Genomic DNA, 24,435 nt, shown 5'->3' with positions numbered 1-24,435 from the left:
CCTCCTCCCCCTCTCTTCCCCCCTCCCTCCTCCGCCTCCCCCTCTCGCCGTCCCCCCTCCCTCGGCTCCTCCACCACCTCGCTCCCCTCCACTCCTCCTCCTCCTCTCTCCCCCTCCCTCCTCCTCCTCCTCGCTCCCCTCCCTCCTCCTCCTCCTCTCTCCCCCTCCCTCCCTCCTCCTCTCTCCCCCTCCCTCCTCCTCTCTCTCCCCCTCCCTCCCTCCTCCTCTCTCCCCTCCCCTCCCCCCTCCTTCCCCCCCCTCCCTCCTCCTCTCTCCCCTCCCTCCCCTCTCCCTTCCCCCTCCCTCCCCCCTCCTCTCTTCCCCCTCCTCCCCCTCCCTCCTCCCCCTCCCTCCCCCTCCTCTCTTCCCCCTCCCTCCTCCTCCTCTCTTCCCCCTCCCTCCTCCTCCTCTCTTCCCCCTCCCTCCTCCTCCTCTCTTCCCCCTCCCTCCTCCCCCCCTCCCTCCTCCTCCTCTCTTCCCCCTCCTCCTCCTCCTCTCTCTTCCCCCTCCCTCCTCCTCCTCTTCCCCCTCCCCTCCTCCTCTCTTCCCCCTCCCTCCTCCTCCTCTCTTCCCCCTCCCTCCTCCTCCTCTCTTCCCCCTCCCTCCTCCTCCTTTCTCTTTCTCCCTCCCTCCTCCTCCTCCTCCTCCTCTCCCCCTCCTTCCTCCTCTCCTCCTCTCTCCCCCTCCCTCCTCCTCTCTCCCCCTCCCCTCTCCCCCTCCCTCCCCCTCCCTCCTCCTCCTCTCTCCCCCTCCTCTCTCTCTCTCTCTCTTCTCTCTCTCTCTCTCTCTCTCTCTCTCTCTCTCTCTCTCTCTCTCTCTCTCTCTCTCTCTCTCTCCCTCCCTCCCCTCCCTCCCTCCCTCCCTCCCTCCTCCTCCTCCTCCTCCTCTCTCCCCCTCCCTCCCCCTCCCTCCTCCTCCTCTCTCCCCCTCCCCTTCTCCCTCCCCCAACCCCTCGCTGACAGAAAGAGAAAGGCACTGACAGAGACAGAGAGAGACAGACACTGGGGGGGTGCCCATCCCAGCACGCTATTGGAGGGCTCCCGGTGCCGCAGTAGGTGAGTAGAAATATTTTTTTATTTATTGATTGATTTTTTTTTAATATTTTATTTTTTAATTTTTTTTGGTTGATTTATTGATTTATTGATCATTTATTATTGATGATGGCTCTTTATTTATAAAAGTGAAGTGTTTAATGTTTGTAAACTTCCTTCCCCCCTCCCTCTATCTCTCATTCCCTACGCCTGATTTCTAAGTGTAGGCAAGGTTTTTCTGCGCATACAAAAATCTACGCTTACTCCATTCTAAGTTAGTTTGGAGTAAGTTTTCGCTGCCTAAACTTGCAAAACAGGCGTAAGTGGCTGGACACGTCCCTTTTGGAAAAAAAAAATCTGTTCTAAAATGAAACTATTCTAACTCACTGGAACTGGAGCAAACTAAATGCCGAGAATTGCAATTTCTAAGATGCTCCATTCTAAACTAGTTACTTCAAAAAAATAGGAGCAACTCAGGCCGAAACTTGAGCCCATAGAGTGAACAACAACGACAGCAAACACGACTAAAATAACAGTTGCAGTACTGAATATTACAGCAATGGATACACTAATCTGTAGTGTACACTTTCAATGTTGTGCCAATATTATTTTCACTTGATACTCTTAATTTGCCACCTCAAGTTGCTTCACCACTACCACCAATCGCAGACCTGTGTTCTACAGCTCAAAATGCTCTATAGCTGTTTTGTTGGGTGTGTTGCACAGTTCAAATTTCCCGGGGATGAATATTTCTACTCACCCACCATTACGCTTCACTGAAATCCTACTGTAACAAAGGACACCTACACTGTAGCTGTATCAGAATTTTGCGCACACACACAAACTATCGCAGGAATCCTAATAAACTATTTACAGGAATCCTAGTGATATCACTTAAATCACGCAAATGGGAAAAAATAGCTATGAAAAGCAAGTACTGCATTTACCATTAATATCAGCTTTTTCAAAACGGACCCAGACTATCTTTTCCTTCTCATCTGTTGGAGGTGAGCCGGTGTAAGCCTGAGAGGGAAAACAAAATTGATGAAAAGAAAACTAAAAATAACAGAAGACATTAACATCTATCAGATTGTCTACAGTGATCAATAATAAAGTAACCACACACCATGGCCATAGATTTCAGTCGCAGTACACTCTAATGGTGCATTTACCTAACAACTCTGCCAGCAGTGGCAGCCTTAACTTCGAGAGCAGTGCTGCACTAAGTGTAGCCATACTGCTCCCTCCAGAGGCATTCACCCAAAGAGCATCTTGTGTATCAGCAGATGCAAGCCTCGAGATTGTGCTGTGTGGTTGCAGTATCTCTGCAACCACCCTGATGAGATCAGCTAACACAGCAGCACGGCAGCATAGTGGTTCACTGGGTTGCTCCACAGAGATGATGAGTTCAAATCCCACCACAGCAATCTGTGCAATTGAATTCAATAAATCTGGCGCCGGAAAAAATGACCATGAATGATTGCCGTAAATATCTAGCTGGTTCATTAATGTTCTTCAAGAAAGAATCTGCCACCTCTTGTTCCAAGAACATAAGAACATAAGAAATAGGAGCAGGAGTAGACCATTTGGCCCCTCGAGCCTGCTCCGCCATTCATTAAGATCATGGCTGATCGGATCTTGGCTTCAACTCCACTTCCCTGCCCGCTCCTCATAACCCTTAACTCCCCTATAATTCAAAAATCTGTCTATCTACGCCTTGAATATATTCACTGACTCAGCCTCCACAGATCTCTGAGGTAGAGAGTTCCAAAGAATCATGACCCTCTGAGAGAAGAAATTCCTCCTCATCTCCGGAATAAAACAAATTAACAGTTTAACAGTTAATTTAAATTGAACAATTTCAAATTAAGGGGAGTAGACGATACCGGAGCTGAGAGGTTATAACGACCAGGAAAGATTGAACAGGCTGGGGCTCTTTACTCAACAACAGAGAAGGCTGAGGGGTGACCTAATTGAGCACTTTAAGACTATGAAAAGGTTTGATAGGGTAGATGTAAAGAAGATGTTCCCACTTGTGTAGGAGACCAAAACAAGGGGCCATAAATATAAGATAGTCACTAATAAATCCAATGGGGAATTCAGGAGAAACTTCTTTACCCAGAGAGCGGTGAGAACGTGGAACTCACTACCACAGGGAGTGGTTGAGGCGAAAAGCAGAGATGCATTTTAGGGGAAGCTGGATAAACACAGAGGTAGCTTCCCCTTAAATGAAACATATGCTGAGGGGGTGAGATGAAGACCAGTGGGAGGAGGCTCATGTGGAGCATAAACACCAGCATAGATCTGTTGGGCCGAATGGCCTGTTTCGGTGCTGAACATTCTATGAAATTCTATGTAGACTGTATTCCCATTGCATTAATTTCACAACTTCAATGTCAATGGAAAAAAACAGTTTCTGGGAAACTTAAGTAAAAACAGAAAATGCTGGAAATACAAAAGCAGGTCTGTCAGCAATGTAAAGACAACTTAATGGGCATCAGTTTTATCAGGGGGTCTATGTGCAAAACATTAACACATCTTCTATTTTCAGATGCTGATAGACTTGATGTGGATTTCCAGCATTTTCTAGTTGTACTTTAGATATCCAACGGTTGTGGTTTGCTCTTATGCACAAAACTCTGTTGCATGTACAGTACAGCACAGAAAGGGTATTGTAAGTGGACCTGGCACACAGATTTACACGCTTGTATCACTTACCTGCGGGACTACATCTTGCAGAAAGGTGACAACACTCTCCATATATGACTGCTCCCTGAAAATAAACACACAAACATTTCACTATAGAACTCAAGACTACCTTACAATCACACAACCATGGCTGAGAATCATTAAATTGGAGATGACAGGCTAATCTTGGAGAGTTGGAAACCCTAATCTACATCCAGTAATGTATTAAGTATATTTCTGTTAAGTGAATACTTTCCAGACAAATTCATCACTTTAATTCGGGTTGTTTATACGGTGATTCCAATCAAAATTCTACATCATGTACTAATGCTGGAGCAGCATAACTCTGTTGTTCTTCTTCCCTCCTCCTCTCCTAAAAGCACCGACTCTTGCAGGGGTATGGTTCCATGAGCTCCAACACCCCTCTCAAGTGACCATTATTTAAGGTTTAGGCTAGAATGTTAGCAGCCGATTTGATCTGACCAAGAGATGGGGTGGTGATGGTGCGGGTATCACAGGCTAACCAAACCCCTCCCAACTTACCTTGGTAGCAGGGATCGGTGGCTGGCAATGTGGAATGCCTACTGGCTGAATATCCGTTAATTCAGAAGTGTCCAAACTATGAGCCACGAGTCATGTGTGGAGCTCGTGTCCTAACATTCCACCCCGCACCCCAACAATGTAGGCCCATTTGCACTAATATATTTTATTTGTTTCATTTTTTATTTTATGGGCCTGGAGGTTTGGAAATGGCTGCTCTTAGCATTGTTCCCTATTTGGTCAGTAAGTCCTCATTCAGATCTGTTAGCCTCTGCAACTTGAGATGTGTGCAAATTAATGGGACAATGATTTAAGCTTTATATGTAGCCCCCAAGGTTCCATGGCAAGCACCTAAGCAGCCCACAAATACACAAGCCTTAGACACATCTGCACAAACTAAATAGGCCAAACTCTTGTGACACATCATATCGGAGCGGTGATGCAACAATGGTGAGATGGGGCCCTGCGGCCAGAATCCACTATGTGCTCAGTTTAGCATTAGCTGTCTCACTATGAAGAGACTAAGCAGGGGCGTGTGCTGAGGCAGGCCACAGACACCTCACCCACTGTCCTGTAACTGCATTTTACCTGTTCACACTGACGCACGTAGCACATGCTGATCAAGTGGGATAGATAAAATGGTGGCAGAGAAAAGAAAGCAGCAAAGTCTGTCCAATTTCAGAGTTCCATTCCGCAAAGTACACGGTGGGGATTTCCAGCTCAGTTTAACGCTAAGTGCTCTCCAATTCCACGCCCTCGCCCCCTACCCAGGTCTGCAAATTGCCGAAGGCAAACGTGCCCGGTGCAAAGCCCTCTCTTAGGGAATCCATCCTGGCATCGCCGGGGACCTGGGGTGCACATTGTTGCACGGCACAGAGACTTGCATTGGCCTGTAAATTGCAGCCTCTCCGGGTGCATGTGATTTGCACATGCGCCTGAAGAGGCCTCAGAAGTTCCGGGTTTAGGCATGTGCCGCGCATGCGCCTAAACCCGCCACTTGCGATCTGTCAAAATGACAGATCTCGCGCCTCGACAGGAGAACAGTCATCGTGGGCCGAGATTTGGGCTATTTGCCCAACTCCTGCCCAGCGAATGTCCTTAAAACTTTTATGCGTGGTAAGGCCTGCTTTTACCAGCGTAAGAGTTTTAAAAGATAGAAAAATTACATTTTTCTACTCATGTTTATATTTAAAACCCTGTCCATTAAGGTAAGTTTATTTTTAACCCTAAAACATAATTTTTAAAAATTTCAAAAAAATAATTTTTTCTCTAAAACATTTCATTTCAATTAATTTTAAATATGAGATTTTTTTTTAAATTTATGTTGTGTGTTTTTGAGGGTATTCGCATTGATAGTAATGGGAGGTCCGTACAAACAGAACTCACCATTGCTATCAGTGAGAATACTCCATGCTCATCGATGGTCCAGCCCCACGTGATCCCAGGATGCCCGAGCATTCCTGGGATACATGGGCCTCTGCATCATGGCCTCGGAGCCAAAGTGATCGTAACTCTGGGACCACCAAGTAATAAAAAGAAAAAGAAAGACTTGGATTTATATAGCGCTTTTCACAATCACCGGACGTCTCAAAGCGTTTTACAGCCAATGAAGTACTTTTGGAGTGTAGTCACTGTTGTAATGTGGGAAATGCGGCAGAAAATTTGTGCACAAGCAAGCTCCCACACACAGCAATGTGTTAATGACCAGACAATCTGTTTTTTTTTGTTATGTTGATTGAGGGATAAATATTGGCCAGAACACCGGAGATAACTCTTCTTCGAAATAGTGCCATGGGATCTTTTACATCCACCCGAGAGAGCAGACAGGGCCTCATCTGAAAGACGGCACCTCTGACAGTGCAGTGCTCCCTCAGCACTACACTGGAGTGTCAGCTTATATTTTTGTGCTCAAGTTCCTGGAGTGGGACTTGATCCCACAACCTTCTGATTCAGAGGTGACAGCGCTACCCATTGAGTCTTTTTCGGTCGGAGGCATCCGCCCGCGGGAAGCCTCCGACCGCAATTTCTGGCCCATTAAGTTCTTGTGGCACTTTGCGAACACTGCACGTGTGTTCTGCGACGAGGAAGAATTCGACTTTTAAATGCATGTACAATGCCAGAACCCGCAGCCCCTTTTGAAAGGGGCTCCTCCTAAAATTCCAGCTACATTTCCCCCCACGCTTTTTTTCTATGGTCCTCCGGGGCACGGGAAAGGGGTGGGGGGGGTGGGGAGAAGGTGGGTGGGCAGGCAGGTCGGACAACCTCCTGATCTACAAATCAAAAAACTATCAGCGGGTTTGCTGGAGTGTTTTGATAGCCGTGGATTTGACAGCAATTATCTGCAGAACAATGTTGCTGCATTTGCAATTTTGTCGCCAGCAGCAATGTTAGGAAGCAGGTCACTGTCTTCATGATAAATATCCCTATATGATAATGTGGCATTGTCTCAAACACAGAGTTGAATTAGCAGTTGGACGTGCCATTGATAAAAGTGAATGCTGTCATCCATTCTCAGGTATTTATGGTTAAATTATACTGGTGTGCACAAGTCAACCAAAAAGAATTGTCGGAATGTGCTGAAGACTTGGATTTACAGCTAAATAAAATTGGATGCATACTGTACGAGTTGCAAGTACAGTGTGTGCTGAATATAACAACTGAGGCACCTCATTTTCATTTCCTTGCGACTTCAGAAGACAGGAGACGATAAAAGAAGAGAGCTGCTTAGACTGGACTGCTGAAAAGACTCTATTCATCCAGAGCTCAAGCATTATGCATGATGCCCTTTATTGTCTCTGCTTTTAGAGTTATTGTTGAAGCAAGATGCCATACTTTAGTATGCAGACAAGCTGCTGATATGCACACAATATCAATAGGGATGAGGGATTACATAACGTGAATCGACTGGAGAAGCTGGAGTTGTTTTTCAGTGCAGAGAAGGCCAAGAGGAGATTTGACAAAGGTGTTTAAAATCATGAAGGGCTTACAGAGAGTAAATAAGGAGAAACTGTTTCCAATGGCTGAAGGGTCGATAACCAGAGGGCAGAAATTTTAGGTGATTGCCAAAAGAACCAGAGGCGACAGGAGGAAAAGCTTTTTTATGCAACGAGTGGTTAGGATTTGGGATGCACTGCCTGAAAGGGCAGTGGAAACAAATTCAATAGTAGCTTTCAAAAGGGAATTGGATAAATACTTGAAGGAGAGAAAATTGCAGAGGTGTGGGAAACAGCAAAAAAGTGGGACTATCTGGATTGTTCTTCGAAAGAGCCGGCGCAGACTCGATGGGCCGAATGGCTGTACTATTCTATGATTTTATGAATGTAAACCAGGCACAAGGGCCGGAATTTTGCCGGTGCTCAGAGGACGAGATCAGTGGTGGGTCAGCTGTTAAAGTTTAAATGATTGACAGCGGGTCGGAACACCGCTGTCAACCTGCCACCGTGCTACTTTCCCAGATGTCGGGTCTGTCAACGCTGAACAGACCCGACACGCAACGGCAGGGGAGGCAATTTATGACATTATGACCTTATTAAGAGCCTATTAAAAATCATTTTGACTTGAACGTATCATTTTACCAGGTTCCCCACGAGGTTCACGTCAGGTAAGGACGTCGGGAGTTGTGTGACCATGCAGTCATTTCTTTACTTGGCAGCTGCAATTGTGCTTTAAAAGCTCTCATCTCACAACTGTTCACCTTCCAAGATCAAAAGCTCTGACCTCATCAATCGCACTTCCTTCAATTGGCCGGGAAGCACGCTGGTCGGGCTTAACAAACCCAATCAGCGTAAAAAAAATTCTATAGAACGGGCTGGAGCCAGCAGCGAGGTTGGGACCTGCCATCGACCCCGGCTGCACTGGACCCGCCGAGGTCGGCAAAATCGCGGCCAAGGACTCTGGATATGAATGAAAGCTGCAACCCAAGAACAACGGTGAGGAGTGTCTCCTTAGTCTCCATTAAAAAGCATGTAGAGCTGCAGCATGAGCAAGAAACCCACAGGGGGAACGATACATACCAGTCAGAGTACAATTCCCATATTGTCGCGATTACTGTACGATATCCAGATTTATGGCCAGTAAATACGGCAAAATACAAATTGCATCACTATGTAAAGTTTAAACTTGATCCACCAATGCCGACCGGGAGTTCAAAGATGATGCTGGGATTAGCTGTGCAAAGGTGATATCTTGTTCTACACCGAGGGTGAACGTGGCTTTGCTCACCTGAACTTAATTGCTACTCTTTCATGCCTCTTGCTGCTATGAGGCATGCATCCGCCCTTCTCTATGCCTTTGTTACCTTTCGACTTGACTATTCCATCTCGCTCCTAGCTGGCTTCCCATAATCTACCCTACGTAAACTTGAGGTCATCCAAAACTAGGCAGTGTCCTAACTTGCACCAAGTCGGGCTCACCCACCTACATTGGCTCCCAGTTAAGCAACGCCTCGATTTCAAAATTCTCATCCTGGTTTACAAATCCCTTCATGGCCTCACTCCTCTGTAATCTCCTTCAACCTCACAATCACACCGCGCCCCACCCATCCCACCCCCGAGATGTCTGCGCTCCTCAAATTCTGCCCTCTTAAGCATCCCTGATTATAACTGCTCAACCATTGGTGGCCGTGTCATCAGCTACCTGGGCCCTAAGCTCTGGAACTCCCTCCCTAAACCTCTTCGCCTCTCTACCTCTCGTTCTTCCTTTTGGTCTTCTGCCGTAATTTCTTCTAATGTGGCTCGGTGTCAAATGTATTTCTTTTGTCTTATAACACTCCTGTGAAGCGCCTGGAGACGTTTTATTACATTAATGGCGCTATATAAATACAAATTGTTGTTGTTGATATTTTATCCAACTTCATGGACCACTGGTCCACACAAAAGTTGCCAACTCTGATTGAAGTTATTCCTGGAGGTTTCATCACATGACCTCCTACCTCTAACTGCACCCCCCCCCCCACCCCACCCAGTAAAACAGCCATTTTTCCCCATCTCCAATAACTAATAAATGAAAGTGTTCAAAGAAATTGAAAAAAACATTTTTTTTTTTTAAATGTCCCTACAGTTTATCTCCCAGATTTGCTCCCAGGAGATTAATCTTCAATTCTCCAGGACAATTCTGGAGGGTTGGCAACCCTCGTCCACTCATAGACTGCAGAGCCATACAAGAAATCTTGACTTTGATCGCACAGGCCTGCAGGTGACACCAAATCTCAGAAGGGATACCCACAGCCACTTATTACAGGCTCCCTGTGGAAGCTCTTTTGAACTCAACTCGGTGACTGTGTTTACAAACTGGGAGTGGAACTTATTTTTGTATAACGTCCTCTCATAATTTCATGTACTGTCATGCACATATTTTATTTTGTAATATTTATTTAAAAATAATAGTTGTACAAGTTTCAAGACCAGGCTGTTTATTCAAAATGTGCAGTGTAGGGCCCAATGATTCACGTGGTATTTCCCTGTTCTATGAAAGCTTTCTTGCACTTCTACCACTGCAAGCAGCCATATTAATAATGGGATATGATACATGATGTGTTATGTGGACATAAAAGTCACCACTTGGCTAATCACACATTATGCAGTCAGGTTCACTTACTGAGTAAATAGCTTAATCCGCTAATAATGCTGGGGGTATCCTCTGAAAGACTAAAGTTAAACGGTGTATCACTAATTTTATATTGAAAGCCCCTAAGTATTTAACGTCAGTTTTTGGCAGCCTTGGTACAAAGACCTGCTTAATGACACAATTAAAGTATTTACAAGCCCTGTGGAGCACCCGTTTTGCTGATTAATCACCAATAAATTGTGAATAACACAGTTACACAACTAAAACTAGACCTCTGGAACATTTCTACCAGTACCACACATGAAGTATTTTCTTGTCCGAATATTGGCCCAGATTTTGCGATAATAATGACAGCGAACTGTCAGCGTTCACCGTCATTACTCCTCTAAAACTGACCGTAACTTCAGGATTTAGTGCGTGCACAGATAAACGCAGAAATCCTGAAGTTGTGGTCAGTCATTCCCTGCTCCGACACAGGCCTCACTGTGGAACGCCCCATCGCTGGCAATCAGTGAAACTGACGAAAACGCAAGCTTTTCCAGTATCATTTCACTGTTATACACCCCATTAAAAGTTAAGTCTTGTCTGAATAGGTATAACTGGGATTTTAACGGCATATTGACTGCTGAACAATCATTCTGTCCCCGAAAAATTAATTTTATATCTGTGGAATGTCAATTTTCTCTTCGTGATAGAAAATTACTAGATTTCTAAAACAATAAAAAAATATATTTTTTTAAGTATGTTTATATTTCAGCTTCTACCATAACCGTGTGTGTATGTTCCAATCTTTATTTCGCTATCTGTAAAAAATTTAAAATGTTAATGATAATCAGTGCTTTTTATTTCCTGGTTTGCTATCTGCGAGAATTCTTCAATGATGTCATCAAGCTGCTTAGATAGCTTGATGACATCACTACTGCTCTACGCTAGGAATCCCCTTTTGACAGCTCTACAATCAATTAAACGTCGAGAAACCAAATTCCATGCCATTGAACTTAAATGGGCAAGTGTTGTGCAAAATCTCTTTGAATTGCCTTGTTTTGATGAGAGTTCGCCCAATATTAAAATGTTACAGCAAAACTGGTATTTCACTTAAGAAGCAGAAATTGTATTCAGTATTAAGGAGGTCAAATAAACGTATTCCTTACGTGACTGCCTGATGTCGGACCATTATTCCACCAGTACAGCGGCTGGGACGGCGAGGAGAGTCTGTAGCCATAGCTGCTCAATTCTACCACCTAAATTGAAAAGAATCCGAACAGTTAGTTCAGTCAGCAGTCAAGAAAGAAAGAACTCACGTTTATACAGCGCCTTTCTTGACCTCAGGACATCCTGAAGTGCTCTACAGACAATGAAATACTTCTCAACTGTAGTGCCTGTTGCAGTCAAGTGAACACCTCCAGAACAGCATCTAGTTACATATACAGTCAGGCATTCTTGAATTTCCTTTCTTTTTCTAAAGATTGTGGTCATCAAGGGAGGGATTTTAACACTAAGAAATGGAATGCTTTTCATTCTGAGCACCCAGTATCAATGTTAAGCAACCCTACATGAGATACACGCAGATTAAATTCGGAGTGAAGCTTCCTCTACTATGGCCCAACAATATGTCTCACCCCGAACTTCAGCAGAGTACCAAGTGTGACATCTTTCCATTTTCCGCACCAGCTATTGGGTCGCTGAGTGAATGGCCAATGTAATGCCAAAATAGGGGTGATTCTGTACCATGGACCCATGCCCATTTCAAATTGATTTTAAGATTACGAATAATTAGATTTTATACCACATGTATGCTCATTGCTTTATGCCCAATTGATTACTGGAGACTTGCCTTTAATGTAGAAAAATGTCCCACAGTGTTGCACAGAAGCGTATTCAGAAAAAATTGGATGCCGAGCCAAAGAAGATGATATTAGGAGGGCTAGCCTAAAGCTTGATCAAAGAGGAGATGTTAAAGAAGTCTCAATTGTGTAGAGGGCAGGGGAAAGGCAGAGAGCCTGAAGGAATAAATTCCAGAGCATGTGGCCTAGACAGCTGAAGGTAAGGCCACCAATTGCAGGGCACCAGGAAGGAGTGGGTGTATCAGAGTTATGGGGCGTTGAATGGTGCAGGAGGTTGTAAAGATAGGGAGGGGCAAGGTCATGAAGGGAGTTGCACAGGAGATTGAGATTGGGGGTGTTAAGGAACTGGGAGCCAATTGTAGGTCAGCAAGGGCAGAGGTGATGGGTGGAATGGCACTAAGTACGGGATAGGATACAGGCAGAAGAGTTTTGGAAAAGCTGAAGTTTATGGAGGGTAGAAGAATGGGAGGCCAATCTGAAAAGTATTGGAATAGTCACGTCTGGGGATGACAAAGGCATGGATGAGGGTTTCAGCAGCAGATGGATATTTCTCAAACAGTTTCACATACAATATGTTACATAAGCGCAGCAAGTTATGTGGACAAATAGAGTAGCCGCTTTTCACACAGCAAGATCCCACAAACTGAGGGAGAACTTTGAGCCAGGGCACCAGGAGAATTACTTGCTCTTTAAATAGTACCATGTGATCATTAACATCCATCTGGATCACTGGAACAAGTGATCTTCACAATCTCTTCCCCCACCATAACTAAAGTTGTAAAGTGGTCTGCAGATTAACTGGGATGTTAGAGAAGTGCTTCATATCTTTTGAATTTGCAGTAAATAATAGTGAATGTGCTGGAATATTTGTATACTTGAAATAGTGTTGCATACTTGGGAGGATCAGTATGTAATGCTGGCAGTGGTCCAAGAGCAGGTGTTTGGATGGGGGTACCAAGGGCCTTTCCTACCTTGCTTTGGGGGTGCCATTGCTGCTACTTCGGCAGCCAAGGCAGATGTCTTAACCTCCGCATGTCCCCCAAAAGAGAGAGACTTTCATTCAATCACTCTGGATTAGATTCAAACCCAAAGCTTCAAATTTGAAATGACACTGTGCTGATCCACTAGAAGGCCTGATTTATATAATAGATACCACGTAGAACTGCACGGTTTCTCATTTTAACACAAAACAAAGCTGGGCTTGTACACTGGTGCCAAGTGGCTGCTGTACCCTGCATTCTATATAAAATCTCCGTGTGTCAGAGCTTGAGTTGACTACTCACACCCAAAAATCAAGACAGCCACATAAGTCAAATCATCAATATCACATAATTATAGGCATATCCAGTTACTAATACCTAGAAATATAAAAATCTACTATACTGTCTGCATTAGGAACAGTTATTCTATACATACACCACAATCAATATTTGTTTCAATAAAGCTTACATAAATAATGAATAGGAGTAAGTCTACATTAACCAGGACATGCATAGTAAGCCAATAGTCAATAAATTCATAAAAAGGGCAAGGATGCTGGGGTTTCACTGAAAATTTAGTGGCTTGATAAAAATCGTTTTCTCTTAGATCGGAAAGTGAACACGATCCTCTATAATTCAAGATGATGCATTTGGTTTTATGAAGAGTATCAACTTTCTGAGAGTCACAGCAGCATCTTCTGCAGAACAGGAAACAAATATTATTAGGGAGATGGAAGAATGCGTCCCAGAACTAGAAAACTAGAACATTGATATCTGCCGCTCTACAATATCAAACAGAATAATAAAGGAATACCTTGACACCACTGGCCTTGATCTCGCCATCATTCAGTGCCATAAAGCAACAATAATAGGCACTCAAATTTCTGTAAAGCGCAACGGTGGAAGTGTGCAATTTTCATACTACAAAACAACCCGTAGCTTTTTCAAACTTGGGTTGCGTCTGGAGAGAGCATTTTGGGCTGTATTAACTGTATTAACACTAGGATGAAGTAGTGATAGTGACAGATTTTAAAATTCTCATCCTCGTTTCCAAATCGCTTCATGGCCTCGCCCCTCCCTATCTCTGTAACCTCCTCCAGCCCCACAAGCCTCCGAGATCTCTGTGCTCCTCTAATTCTGGCCTCTTGAGCATCCCCGATTTCCATCGCTCAACCATTGGTGGCCATGCCTTCCACTGCCAAGCTCTGGAATTCCCTCCCTAAACCTCTCTACCTCTGGTGGGTGTCATTTGAGGTGATTAATTAGACATACAAGAAGCATGCTGCCACAACAAGAAATGGTGCCGATTTAAAAGTGTTCACAGTCAAATTTATTTTTAAAGTGTCTTTCTTCCTGTACCCGTGTCCCTGCTTTTCTCCCACTCTCAATCTTTGTGTATCCCTTCTCTCTCTCTCTCCCCTTTGCCCTCTGTACAACTCTTGCAAATTCTCATTCATTCTCTCTCTCTCTGAATCCACCGCCCCCACCCGCAGAGAATCACGCCAGAAAATGAAGGAAGACAATTTTCTCTCCAAAAAGAGATAAGGATAAGAACAGAAACTGGGAAAACCTAAGTGCTTCAGAGTCAGAGCTGGTAAACGCAATGCACTATTTGCTTTGTGATACGTGCATAAGGGAAGCCTTGAGTGACTGAGCTCATTTTGACCTAGTACTCATTAATGACCCAGATATTGTACTGAAAATGAAGTCGTGGCAACCTTGAGGGACAGCAAGCACGAAATGATTAAATTCGGCATCATCTGGGATTCAGATATTCCAAAGACTTTAAAAAGGGCTAATTTCAAAGAAATGAGGAAAGAACTCAGCCAAATTAATTGGGGGGGGGGGTGGGGAAAGAATTTAACAACACTTCAGTAGTGAACAAGCACAACAATTTCAACGGCAAAATTATGAGGATAAATACATACCTGGAATAAGCAAGCTCAGACTAAATAAATATGACAGAAATGGATCAACAAATAAATTAAAATTCAAATAAAGAGGAAAATTGAATTCCAAAAATCATGCAGGGAGAATGATTTGGGGAGCGGTAGTGCAGTGGTTACATTACTGGGCCAGTAATACAGATGGCTGGACTCATAATCCAGAGAACACAAGTTCAAATCCAAACATGGGCACTTCCGGAATTTGAATTCCGTTTTAAAAGCCTAGAAATAAAATAAGCTGCTATCAGTAAACGCGATCCTGCAGCATTCTGCTTAAAACCCAACTGGTTCACGAATGTTCTTTTGGGGAAGGAAACCTGCCGCTCTTACCCGGTCTGGGCCTATAGGTGACTCCAGTCCCACACCAGCATGGTTCACTGTTAACTGCCCTTTGAAATGCCCTAGCAAGTCACTCAGTTGTATCAAACCGCTACAGTGGTTCAAGAAGGCCCACCATCACTTTCTCAGAGTAACTAGGATGGGAAATAAATGTCAGTGACGCCTACATCCCGGGAATAAATGTTTTTAAATTTGGGGAAGGCTTCACTCAGATAAATTATGGAACATGCTAAAACATATTTAAAAGATGATCAGAGGGGCGAAGAGACCTTGGGGGAAATACATAGTTGGAGAGATAAACTATAACAATTAGAAATACTGTCAGTACTTCAACATAAGAGCATTGTCTGGGAAGAAGTGAAACCCATAATAGTTGCGAATGAAAAGAAGTTTTGAGTTTATATAGCACTTTCACAACCTCAGGATGGCCCAAAGCACATCACAGAAAATAAAGCACTCTTGAAGTGTGGTCACTGTTGTAATGTGGGAAATGCGGCAGTCAATTTGCGCATAGCAAGCTCCCACAAACAGCAATGTGATAATGACTCGATAATCTGTTTTAGTGATGTTGATTGAGTGATAAATATTGGCCAGGACACCAGAAAGAACTCCACTGCTCTTCTTCAAATAAGTGCCTTGGAATCTTTTACATCCGAAAGATAATACGTCCGACACTGCAGCATTCCCTCAATACTGCACTGGAAGTGTCAGCTTAATGAGCTGGAAATGAGGATGAGCACAAGATAGTAAACAGTCTAAATGATGACTTCCTTCAAATATTCAGAAAGGAAGATAAGAGCAACATGCCCTTCTCCTAGATACCCTGAGGTCATGAAAGGCGCTATATGAATGCAAGCTCTTTCTTTCTTTGCTTGCAGGTGACCTTTAATTCCACATCCTCCCCAATTTAAACATCACATTAAAGGGGATTCTGTGGTGCAGTGGATCAGATAACTGGTCTTGCACCATTGGGACATGCGTTCAAATCCTCAGATTTAACTTTCAGTAGGATCAAAGTTCTCATTTCACAATAGATCATTTCTACAACTTTTCAAGGTTAAGATTAGACTGCACATCATTGTGAAATCTATTACCAGTACAAGAGATTCTTTTATAAAGCTCAGTCCCACAAATGAAGCATCACATTGGTTGCAGTGCGTCAAATCATTCAAACGCATGAAATAAGCCAACAAACCACTGACTTACAAGCTGTCTGCAAATGTTATGTTTGTTAATCTGTGCAGTTTGAAATGTTCCACTATTAGTTGTGCTGAGATACTGAAATCCGTGCAAATCTAAATAACCCAAGAACAGAATTTCTAAGCTTTCCAATCCCAACTCTACACTTCTATTATTTCTGTTGAACAGATTTGCGCGTCATTCAACCAACTATACACAGCAGATCCAAAGACCGTCACCACCAACTTGCATTTATGTGGTCCTTTAATGTAAATATCCCAAGGCACTTCAGGGAGGCAGAAGAAAAACAGACGCCAAGCCACAGGAGGAGGGGTTGCGGGCTGCTTGGTCACAGAGATAGGTTCGAAAGAGGGTGGTGGAACAGCAGGGTGGTTCAGAGAGGGAATTCCAGGCAGCTGAAGGAAAGGCCAGTGGTGGGGCAAAGGGAAGGGGAGATGCACGAGAGGTCTGAGTAAGAGGAATAGGCTGTTCAAGGGTTGGGGTCAACGACTGGCGGACGTTACAGAGAAAGGGAGGGGAGAGGCTCTGGAAGGATTGAAATATAAGGATGAGAATTGACCAATGCAGTCAGTGAGGAAAGGAGTGATGTGCAAGCAAGGCTTGATATCACATCGTATTTACAGCACAGCAAGAGGTCATTCCGCCCAAAAGGTCCATGTCGTGTTTATGTTCCTCACAAGCCTCCTCCCACCTTTGTTTATCTTACCCCATCGACATATCCTTCTATTCCTTTCTCCCGCACATGTTTATCAAGCTTCCACTTAAATGCATCTATGCTATTCGGGTCAACTACCACTTGTGGTAGCGAGTTCCACACTCCAACCACTCTCTGGGTAAAGGAAGTTTCTCCTGAATTCCCTATTGGATTTATTAGTAACTATCTTATATTTATGGCCCTAGTTCTGGTCTCGCCTGCAAGTGGAAGCATCTTCTCTACGTCTACCCTACAAGCAGCAGAGGTTTGGATGATCTGAAGTTTATGGAAGGTGGAGGGTGGGAGTCCGGCCAGGAGAGCATTGGAATAATTGAGCCTGGAGGGGGCAAAGATATGATTCAGGGTTTCAATGGTAGATGGGCTGAGGCGGGGGCAGAGGCAGGAGATGTTAGAGGTGGAAGTAGACATTGTTTGTGATGGAGAGGATATGAGGTTGGATGCTCAGCTTATGGTCAAACAGGATAGCGAGGGTGCGAAAAGCTTGGTTCAACTTGAGACAGAGGCCAAGGACGCATAGTTTATGGTGGAAGCTGAAGATTTTGACGGAGGCAGTTGGAGATGGACAGACAACCAAAACAGATAACCAGGAGATAACAAATAGGTCGGATTAGACACATAAGGAAGCACCCAAATTAATTTGAACTGGTTGTTGCTAGACTTGAAACTAAAATAGTTTTGCTCAACCAAGACCAATATGTTCAGCACAAGTAGTGTCAGTGGGAATGTCCAAGGTTCCAGCAAACGTCCCCCAAAGCCACTACGCTTGTACACTGCACTGGCGGGGATTTCGCAGTGGTAATGACGGCACAACTATCAGCATTCACCCTCATTACACCTCTGAAAGTGGCAGCGACTGCTGGAATCAGCGCACGAGCAAACAAACGTGAAAATCCAGGAGTTGCTGTCAGTCATTCCCTGGCTCCCGCACAAGGTTCCGCTGTGGAACTCCCCGGAGCCGCCAATCAATTCAAATCACATTTCCTGACGAAAACTTTCCCTATTACGCTGTTACGGAATATCGCTGTTAAACACCCCTCCCCATCCCGTCTCCCGAAAAAGTTAAGCCTTGTTGAAAGAGGTACAACTGGGTTTTTAATGGTGTACTGACTGCTGAACAACTGTTCTGGCTCTGAAAAACTCATATTTGGGGAAAGTCAAATTTTTCCGTTAATATGAAGGGAATTACATGGCTTTTAATATTATATTTTTTTTTAAGTTTGTTTATGATATTTCAGCTTCTACCTTAAATCCTTGGTGTACGTCCCAATCTTTATTTCGCTCTCGGTAAAAATTAGGGAATAGATTGTGTTCCAGTTGACAGCTTGTTTCAATTAAATAGGTTAGGGAGGGCCAGGGGTGACAATTTGAAGTGGTACAAGGCTCGATCTAGGTTGGATGTCAGGAGGTGGTTCTTTTCCGAGAGAATAGTGGACTTCTGGAACAAGCGGTGAATGCTGATTCGCTGAATTTCTTCAAGCGAGAGCTGGAACTGTTTCTGGCTGGGGCGGAGATCATCTCTTGCAGAAGGTAGGTACTGCAGGGAATTCAGGGTTTTTTGCCTCTCCGAGGAGATCACATGGTTTTTGGGGGTTGGAGTGTACATTGTGAAACAAAAGGTATTGCAATTGTGTGGGACAGGCTGGATGGACCAGAGGGTCTTTACCTGTCCATATGTTCGTAGGTAAAATTTTATAAAAATTAAATTATAATCTGTGCATTTTACTTCCTGGTTTGCTGTCTGTGAGAATTCTTCAATGTGATTGGCTGCTTAGCCTGCTTGATGGCATCACTGTTGTTGGGCGCTGGAGTTTCATTTGATTTGGTGCCAGATTCAAACTCAGGTCACGAGAGCTGAAATTCACGCCACAAAGATCGCTCGATCTTTGCGGGCAGCTTTCTTCACGGTCAGCGGCGAGTCCCTTCGCTTCGCCGCTGACCGCAAATTCCAGGCCATTATGTTCCCATATACAGGGTCCAACATATATCATATGCATAAACGGCACTATCATTTTCATAATTGTTTACATTGACAAACCAACAGAATTTACACTGACCCTGTAACCTTAAGTCTGAACCCCACTGGTAATGTTTAATTATGTTTTGTCCGCCACAATTTCAGCAGAGAAAAAATAGACAAAAATCTCAGTCACCTTGCTGTAGAGAGGCAGCACAAGACAACACCTTTGCACCTCTCCTCGTGGCCAAACGAAACCAGGAAGATGGTCACCCACCTCCTCAGTTGCAATGCGTGGCCAAACAAAATCAAGAGGTAGGGAGGTTGAAAATTGGAAAAATAAAAATGAGAGTAATTATTCTGATAGTATATTTAAATGCCTCTCCTGTGTCATGGTCATTTCCTCCCATCCGATCATAATAAAAGAGAAGATTTTCAGCACAATGTGTGGGTGTCACGAGGACCTGAAATTACAAACATGACAGATTCCTCCTTGTTTATGAGTCTAGGCCAAATAGGCTTCCTAATCGGAAGTTAATTAATAATCAGAAAAGTGAATGAATCACCCCAGGCTGTTTACATGCACTTCGGAGAATGCCGCAGAGGTCTGGAAGCAGGATAGTGAGGTACATGTGGCAAAAGATAACAATAAATAAGGAAGGAAATTACAATATTACAAATAAAAAAATCACTTTCGTAAGTGTGTATGGGAGTTGACTGGACGGCATGGACAGATAACCTTGCATTTAGAAGAAGATGACACAAACTGCCCAGGGGAGAACATTAGAATAAAATGAGCACCTGTCTGCAACTCAAAATTAAACGGAACAAGTATGGAGCTCAAAAATATTCCTTCGTCACTTTTTTTCTCAGGCACTATGTAGTCTATGTAGACCAAGCTATTAGTAAACACAACTTAAGACAAAGAGCAAAAGGCACCGCAATCTGGGTATGTTAATGAAGTCTGCACATTACAACTACGGCAATAAACATATTTTGTAAATACCTGCGCAATTATAGAACAACTAGTTGATCTCCTGAGGCTTTGCACATGGAGAGTAAAGACCAAATGTATTCACCAGGTGAAGCATGGATAGAGGACAGGGGAACAACTGGATCAGGGTGTGTAGATGTAATTGGGAATAACTGATCAAGTTGTGTAGATGTAATTGGGGATAACAGGATCAGTTATTGTTGACCTAATTAAGTCTCAATTTTAAAACTATTCTGTTTTTTTTTAAATAAATGCTTTGATTTTATACTAATATAGTTAAAACTTCCAGTAATTGAGAAAGCGGGGAACTAGAATGAATTAGACTATAGAGATTCCTTTGCCGTGCAAAACTGAGGCTCTACAGTGTCACCATTGGCAAGAGAGTGTAATTACAGCATGACAAGTTTACATAGCCAATTTCCATTATAAATATAGACATAGGAATTTATAATAGAAAGTTCACTAAATAGACAGATAATGTAACAATTTCAAGATGTCGACTCTCAACAATTAAATAAAAACAAACAACCTGAATCTTGAAATTAGTGCCAGGCCATTTAGAAGGGAAAATATAGACGCACTTTTTCACACAGAGGGGAGTATAAATCTGGAATTCTCTCCCCCAAAAGGCTGTTGTTGCTGAGACAACTGGAGCTTTCAAGACTGAGGTTGATAGGTTTTTGTTGGGTAAGGGTATCATGTGATATGTAGCTAAGGCGGGTTAATGGAGTTGAGGTAAAGATCCACCACGATCTAACTGAAGGTGGTGGAGCAGGCTCGAGGGGCTGAATGGCTTACCTATGTTACTATCTAAATGTAACTGCAGGGACAACAGCCGCCAAAAATAAACAAATTTACAGAACCTACTAGTTCCCATGCTACCGGCAGCATAGATGCAGTATCTGTGGAATTACGCAGGTCAGAATTAAACAGTGCGAGTTACACGCTTGGATTTATAACCTTTGCTTAGTCTCCACGAGTGTGTGGATGGATGCAGAAGGACTTTGTCGTTTGTGGTTTTGCCTGTGGCTGGTTGCCTTGCTCAATGCCCTAAGTGGTTTGGTTAGAATTCATAATAGAGTAAATTTCACATGGTTTGCAGACAGAACTGGCTTGACGGAATGAAAATCCCTTTAAGAACATAATAGGAGCAGGAGTTGGCCATTTGGCCCCTCGAGCCTGCTCCGCTATTTAATAAGATCATGGCTGATCTGATCTTGGCCTCAACTTATCTCAGTCCCATCAATCTGGATAGATTGTAACATTGTAGAAACATTTAAAATAATGAAAGGGATAGACAAGATAGAGGCAGAGAGGTTGTTTCCACTGGTCGGGGAGACTAGAACTAGGGGGCACAGCCTCAAAATACGGGGGAGCCAATTTAAAACCGAGTTGAGAAGGAATTTCTTCTCCCAGAGGGTTGTGAACCTGTGGAATTCTCTGCCCAAGAAAGCAGTTGAGGCTAGCTCACTGAATGTATTCAAATTACAGATAGATAGATTTTTAACCAATAAAGGAATTAAGGGTTACGGGGAGCGGGCGGGTAAGTGGAGCCGAGTCCACGGCCAGATCAGCCATGATCTTGTTGAATGGCGGAGCAGGCTCGAGGGGCTAGATGGCCTACTCCTATTCCTAATTCTTATGTTCTTATATCTTTGCTCTCTACATCTGGATAGTATTTCATCTCTGCAATCCGCACTTCTATGTCAGCAGACAATAGGTTTGCCATAGTCCTGTACTGCATTACCAGCTATCCAATGTAATGCTACATTTGGCACGTCCCATGTTCACCATGCATGATTAGTAACACTAGGATAATCAATTCACTATGACCACAGATGGTAATAATTCAAAAAGCAAAAGAAGATTATCTTCTATACATTATCCACAATAAGACAGTCAATAAATGAATTACAAACAAATACAAGGTTGCCCAAAACGTGGGTGTATGGCCACAATTCCCAATTATTCAGATAAGGACCCAAAACAAAACTCAAATACAAGAGAGCGGGAAGGGGCAATAAATCACTATCAGTATGTCAGTCGTGATAGCACTCTCGCCTCTCAGTCAGGACATTGAGAGTTCGAGCCCCACTCCAGAGACTTGAGCACAAAATCTAGGTTGACACTCCAGTGCAGTGGGAGGTGCCGACTTTCGGACGAGATGTTAAATCGAGGGCCCGTCTGCTCTTTCAGGTGGACATAAAAGATCTCATGGCACTATTCGAAGAAGAGCAGGGGAATTATTCTGGGTGTCCTGGTCAATATTTATCCCTCAACCAAACATCACTAAAACAGATTATCTGGTCATTATGGACATCCTGAGATGGTGACAGAAAATAAAGTCCTGCATTTATACAATGCTTTTCACAACCTCAGGGTGTTCCAAAGCGCTTTACATCCAGTAAAGTTCTTTTTGAAGCAGAGTCACTGTTGTAATGTAGGATACGCGACAGCCAATTTGCACACAGCAAGCTCCCACAAACAACAATGTGATAATGACCAGATAATCTGTTTTTTATGTTATGTTGATTGAGGGGTAAATATTGGCCCCAGGACACCGCGGATAACTCACTCGCTCTTCTTTGAAAAAGGACGGTGGGATTTTGTCCGTCCACCCGAGGGCAGGCGGCGCCTCGGTTTAACGTCGCATCTGAAAGACGGCACCTCCGACAGCGCGGTGCTCCCTCAGCACTGCGTTGAGAGTGTCAACCCAGGTTTTTGTGCCCAAGTCTCTGGAGCGGGTACTTGAACCCACAAACCTTCTGACCCAGAGGCGAGAGCGCTACCCACCGAGCCACTGGCGTTATATAAATGCAACTCCTCGCACGGAAAGACAGCGAGGTGCCAGAGGAGCCATTGTTTTTGTGGGGATGTCCTGATTTGTAGTGTGGGAGTGTTCTGCTCTGAGGTAACCACAAGGCTCAGCCTCTCAGTGTAGACACTGAGCTGGCCAGCAGGGTGAGAGGGGCCATTACTGGGAGCCCCTCACACAGGGGCAGGGGCAGCCTGGCCTCCTCCTCCTTTGCTAGAAGTTTCTCTGGCGAACCCACTCTTCTAGATATTAATGGTAATTAAAATCTAATACCAACCCCAGTCGCCTCCTCACTGTCTCCACTCTGCAGACGTTGACAACAAACTGAACAGGCAAAGGGGGAGGGGAGAGGAGAGCAAAACAAGGCGGGCCGCGTTGGATTGACACCCACGGCAGCCAATCCAGCCCGGGATCGGCCCTTCGCCCGCCCACCAGCACATGCCAATCACACGCACCAGCCAATCAGCGCGCGATGGTGCGGGACTTCCGCTCACCGCCTCCACGGACCGAGGCCTAGATTTAAAGCGGAACAGCGTTTGGTTTATCTGTCAAAAGGTGAGAATTTCAGTCGCTTTCTGTCAGCCATCAATATTTGAATGTGACATTGTCATATCCCCAAACGCGGAGGGTGAATTACAGGCAGCGTTGGGGACTTTTGTTTGCGCGGGCAAACCGACCGTCAGGCAAGAGATGACTCTACGTTTTGTTTACATGGCGGTGTCGCGAGCGTTGGGCGAAATCTCGCGTAGCCAAACTGTCAATCACATGGGTCTGGTCCCGCCCACTATCAATCACCGGCATATGGCCCCGTCCACTGTCACATCACCGGTATGTGGACCCGCCCAGTGCCACTGACTGGCAGGTGGGCGCCGCCTACTGCCAATCACCGGGAGTGACAGGTGTTCTAGCCCCGCCCACTGCCAATCACCGGGAGTGACATGTGTTCTGGCCCCGCCCGCTGCCAATCACCGGGAGTGACATGTGTTCTAGGCCCGCCCACTGCCAATCACCAGGAATGACAGATGTTCTAGCCCCGCCCACTGCCAATCACCGGGAGTGACAGGTGTTCTAGCCCCGCCCAGTGCCAATCACCGAGAGTGACATGTGTTCTAGCCCCGCCCACTGCCAATCACCGAGAGTGACAGGTGTTCTAGCGCCGCCCACTGCCAATCACCGAGAGTGACAGGTGTTCTAGCCCCGCCCAGTGCCAATCACCGAGAGTGACAGGTGTTATAGCTCCGCCCACTGCCAATCACCGGGAGTGACAGGTGTCCTAGCCCCGCCCACTGCCAATCACCGGCAGTGACAGGTGTCCTAGCCCCGCCCACTGCCAATCACCGGGAGTGACAGGTGTTCTAGCCCCGCCCACTGCCAATCACCGGGAGTGACAGGTGTCCTCGCTCCGGCCACTGCCAATTACGGTGCCACCCGTGGCTCAGTCCAGGTCGGCCGGTGATTGGAACGTGGGCAGGTACCGCAGGAGCGGCGAGGTCGGAGCGAAGGAGCGGCGAAAGATTGTCGAAGGACGTGATCGGGTCCCAGGAGAGGCGAGGGCCCAGGGGCAGCACGGACCAGCCCACACTGCGATATGTGCGCGGACTAGGTCCGTGCAGCAAAGCTGGTCTCCAGTCGTCCTGGGTAATCCTTGCTGCTGGGCCAACACCTAGCTCTGTCAACCCATGTGATGGCTGGTGTGCAACGGCCACCACACGTTAAAAAAAAAATCCAAGCACAGGCATCGTCCATCCTTCAAGATTTAGTTCGGACCTGGAATTTTCGGTCCATCATGTGAACTTTTTGACGTGGAAGCAAGTCATCCTCGAT

At 44.9% G+C, this 24,435-nt stretch overlaps 1 protein-coding gene across 2 annotated transcripts in view; it reads right to left on the bottom strand.

Moving 5' to 3' along the window:
- The window catches only part of bcas3 (BCAS3 microtubule associated cell migration factor), a 936,691-nt gene extending 913,746 nt beyond the window's left edge, over positions 1–22,945 (bottom strand). For both annotated transcript variants that reach the window (XM_070856931.1, XM_070856932.1), the window contains exons 1-4: positions 22,889–22,945; positions 10,976–11,065; positions 3,750–3,804; positions 1,979–2,054 (exon numbers count right to left, since the gene is read on the bottom strand). In XM_070856931.1, the coding sequence (XP_070713032.1) occupies positions 1,979–2,054; positions 3,750–3,804; positions 10,976–11,046 (202 nt within the window). In that variant the 5' untranslated portion in view covers positions 11,047–11,065; positions 22,889–22,945. The remainder of the gene's footprint in view (positions 1–1,978; positions 2,055–3,749; positions 3,805–10,975; positions 11,066–22,888) is intronic.
- Between the last annotated feature and the right edge of the window lie 1,490 nt (positions 22,946–24,435).

Source organism: Pristiophorus japonicus, chromosome 16 (assembly GCF_044704955.1).
Source record: "Pristiophorus japonicus isolate sPriJap1 chromosome 16, sPriJap1.hap1, whole genome shotgun sequence".
Taxonomy (NCBI): Eukaryota; Metazoa; Chordata; class Chondrichthyes; family Pristiophoridae; genus Pristiophorus; species Pristiophorus japonicus.
The sequence above is the reverse complement of the archived record's forward strand: the minus strand, read 5'-3'. Positions and strand labels throughout refer to the sequence as shown.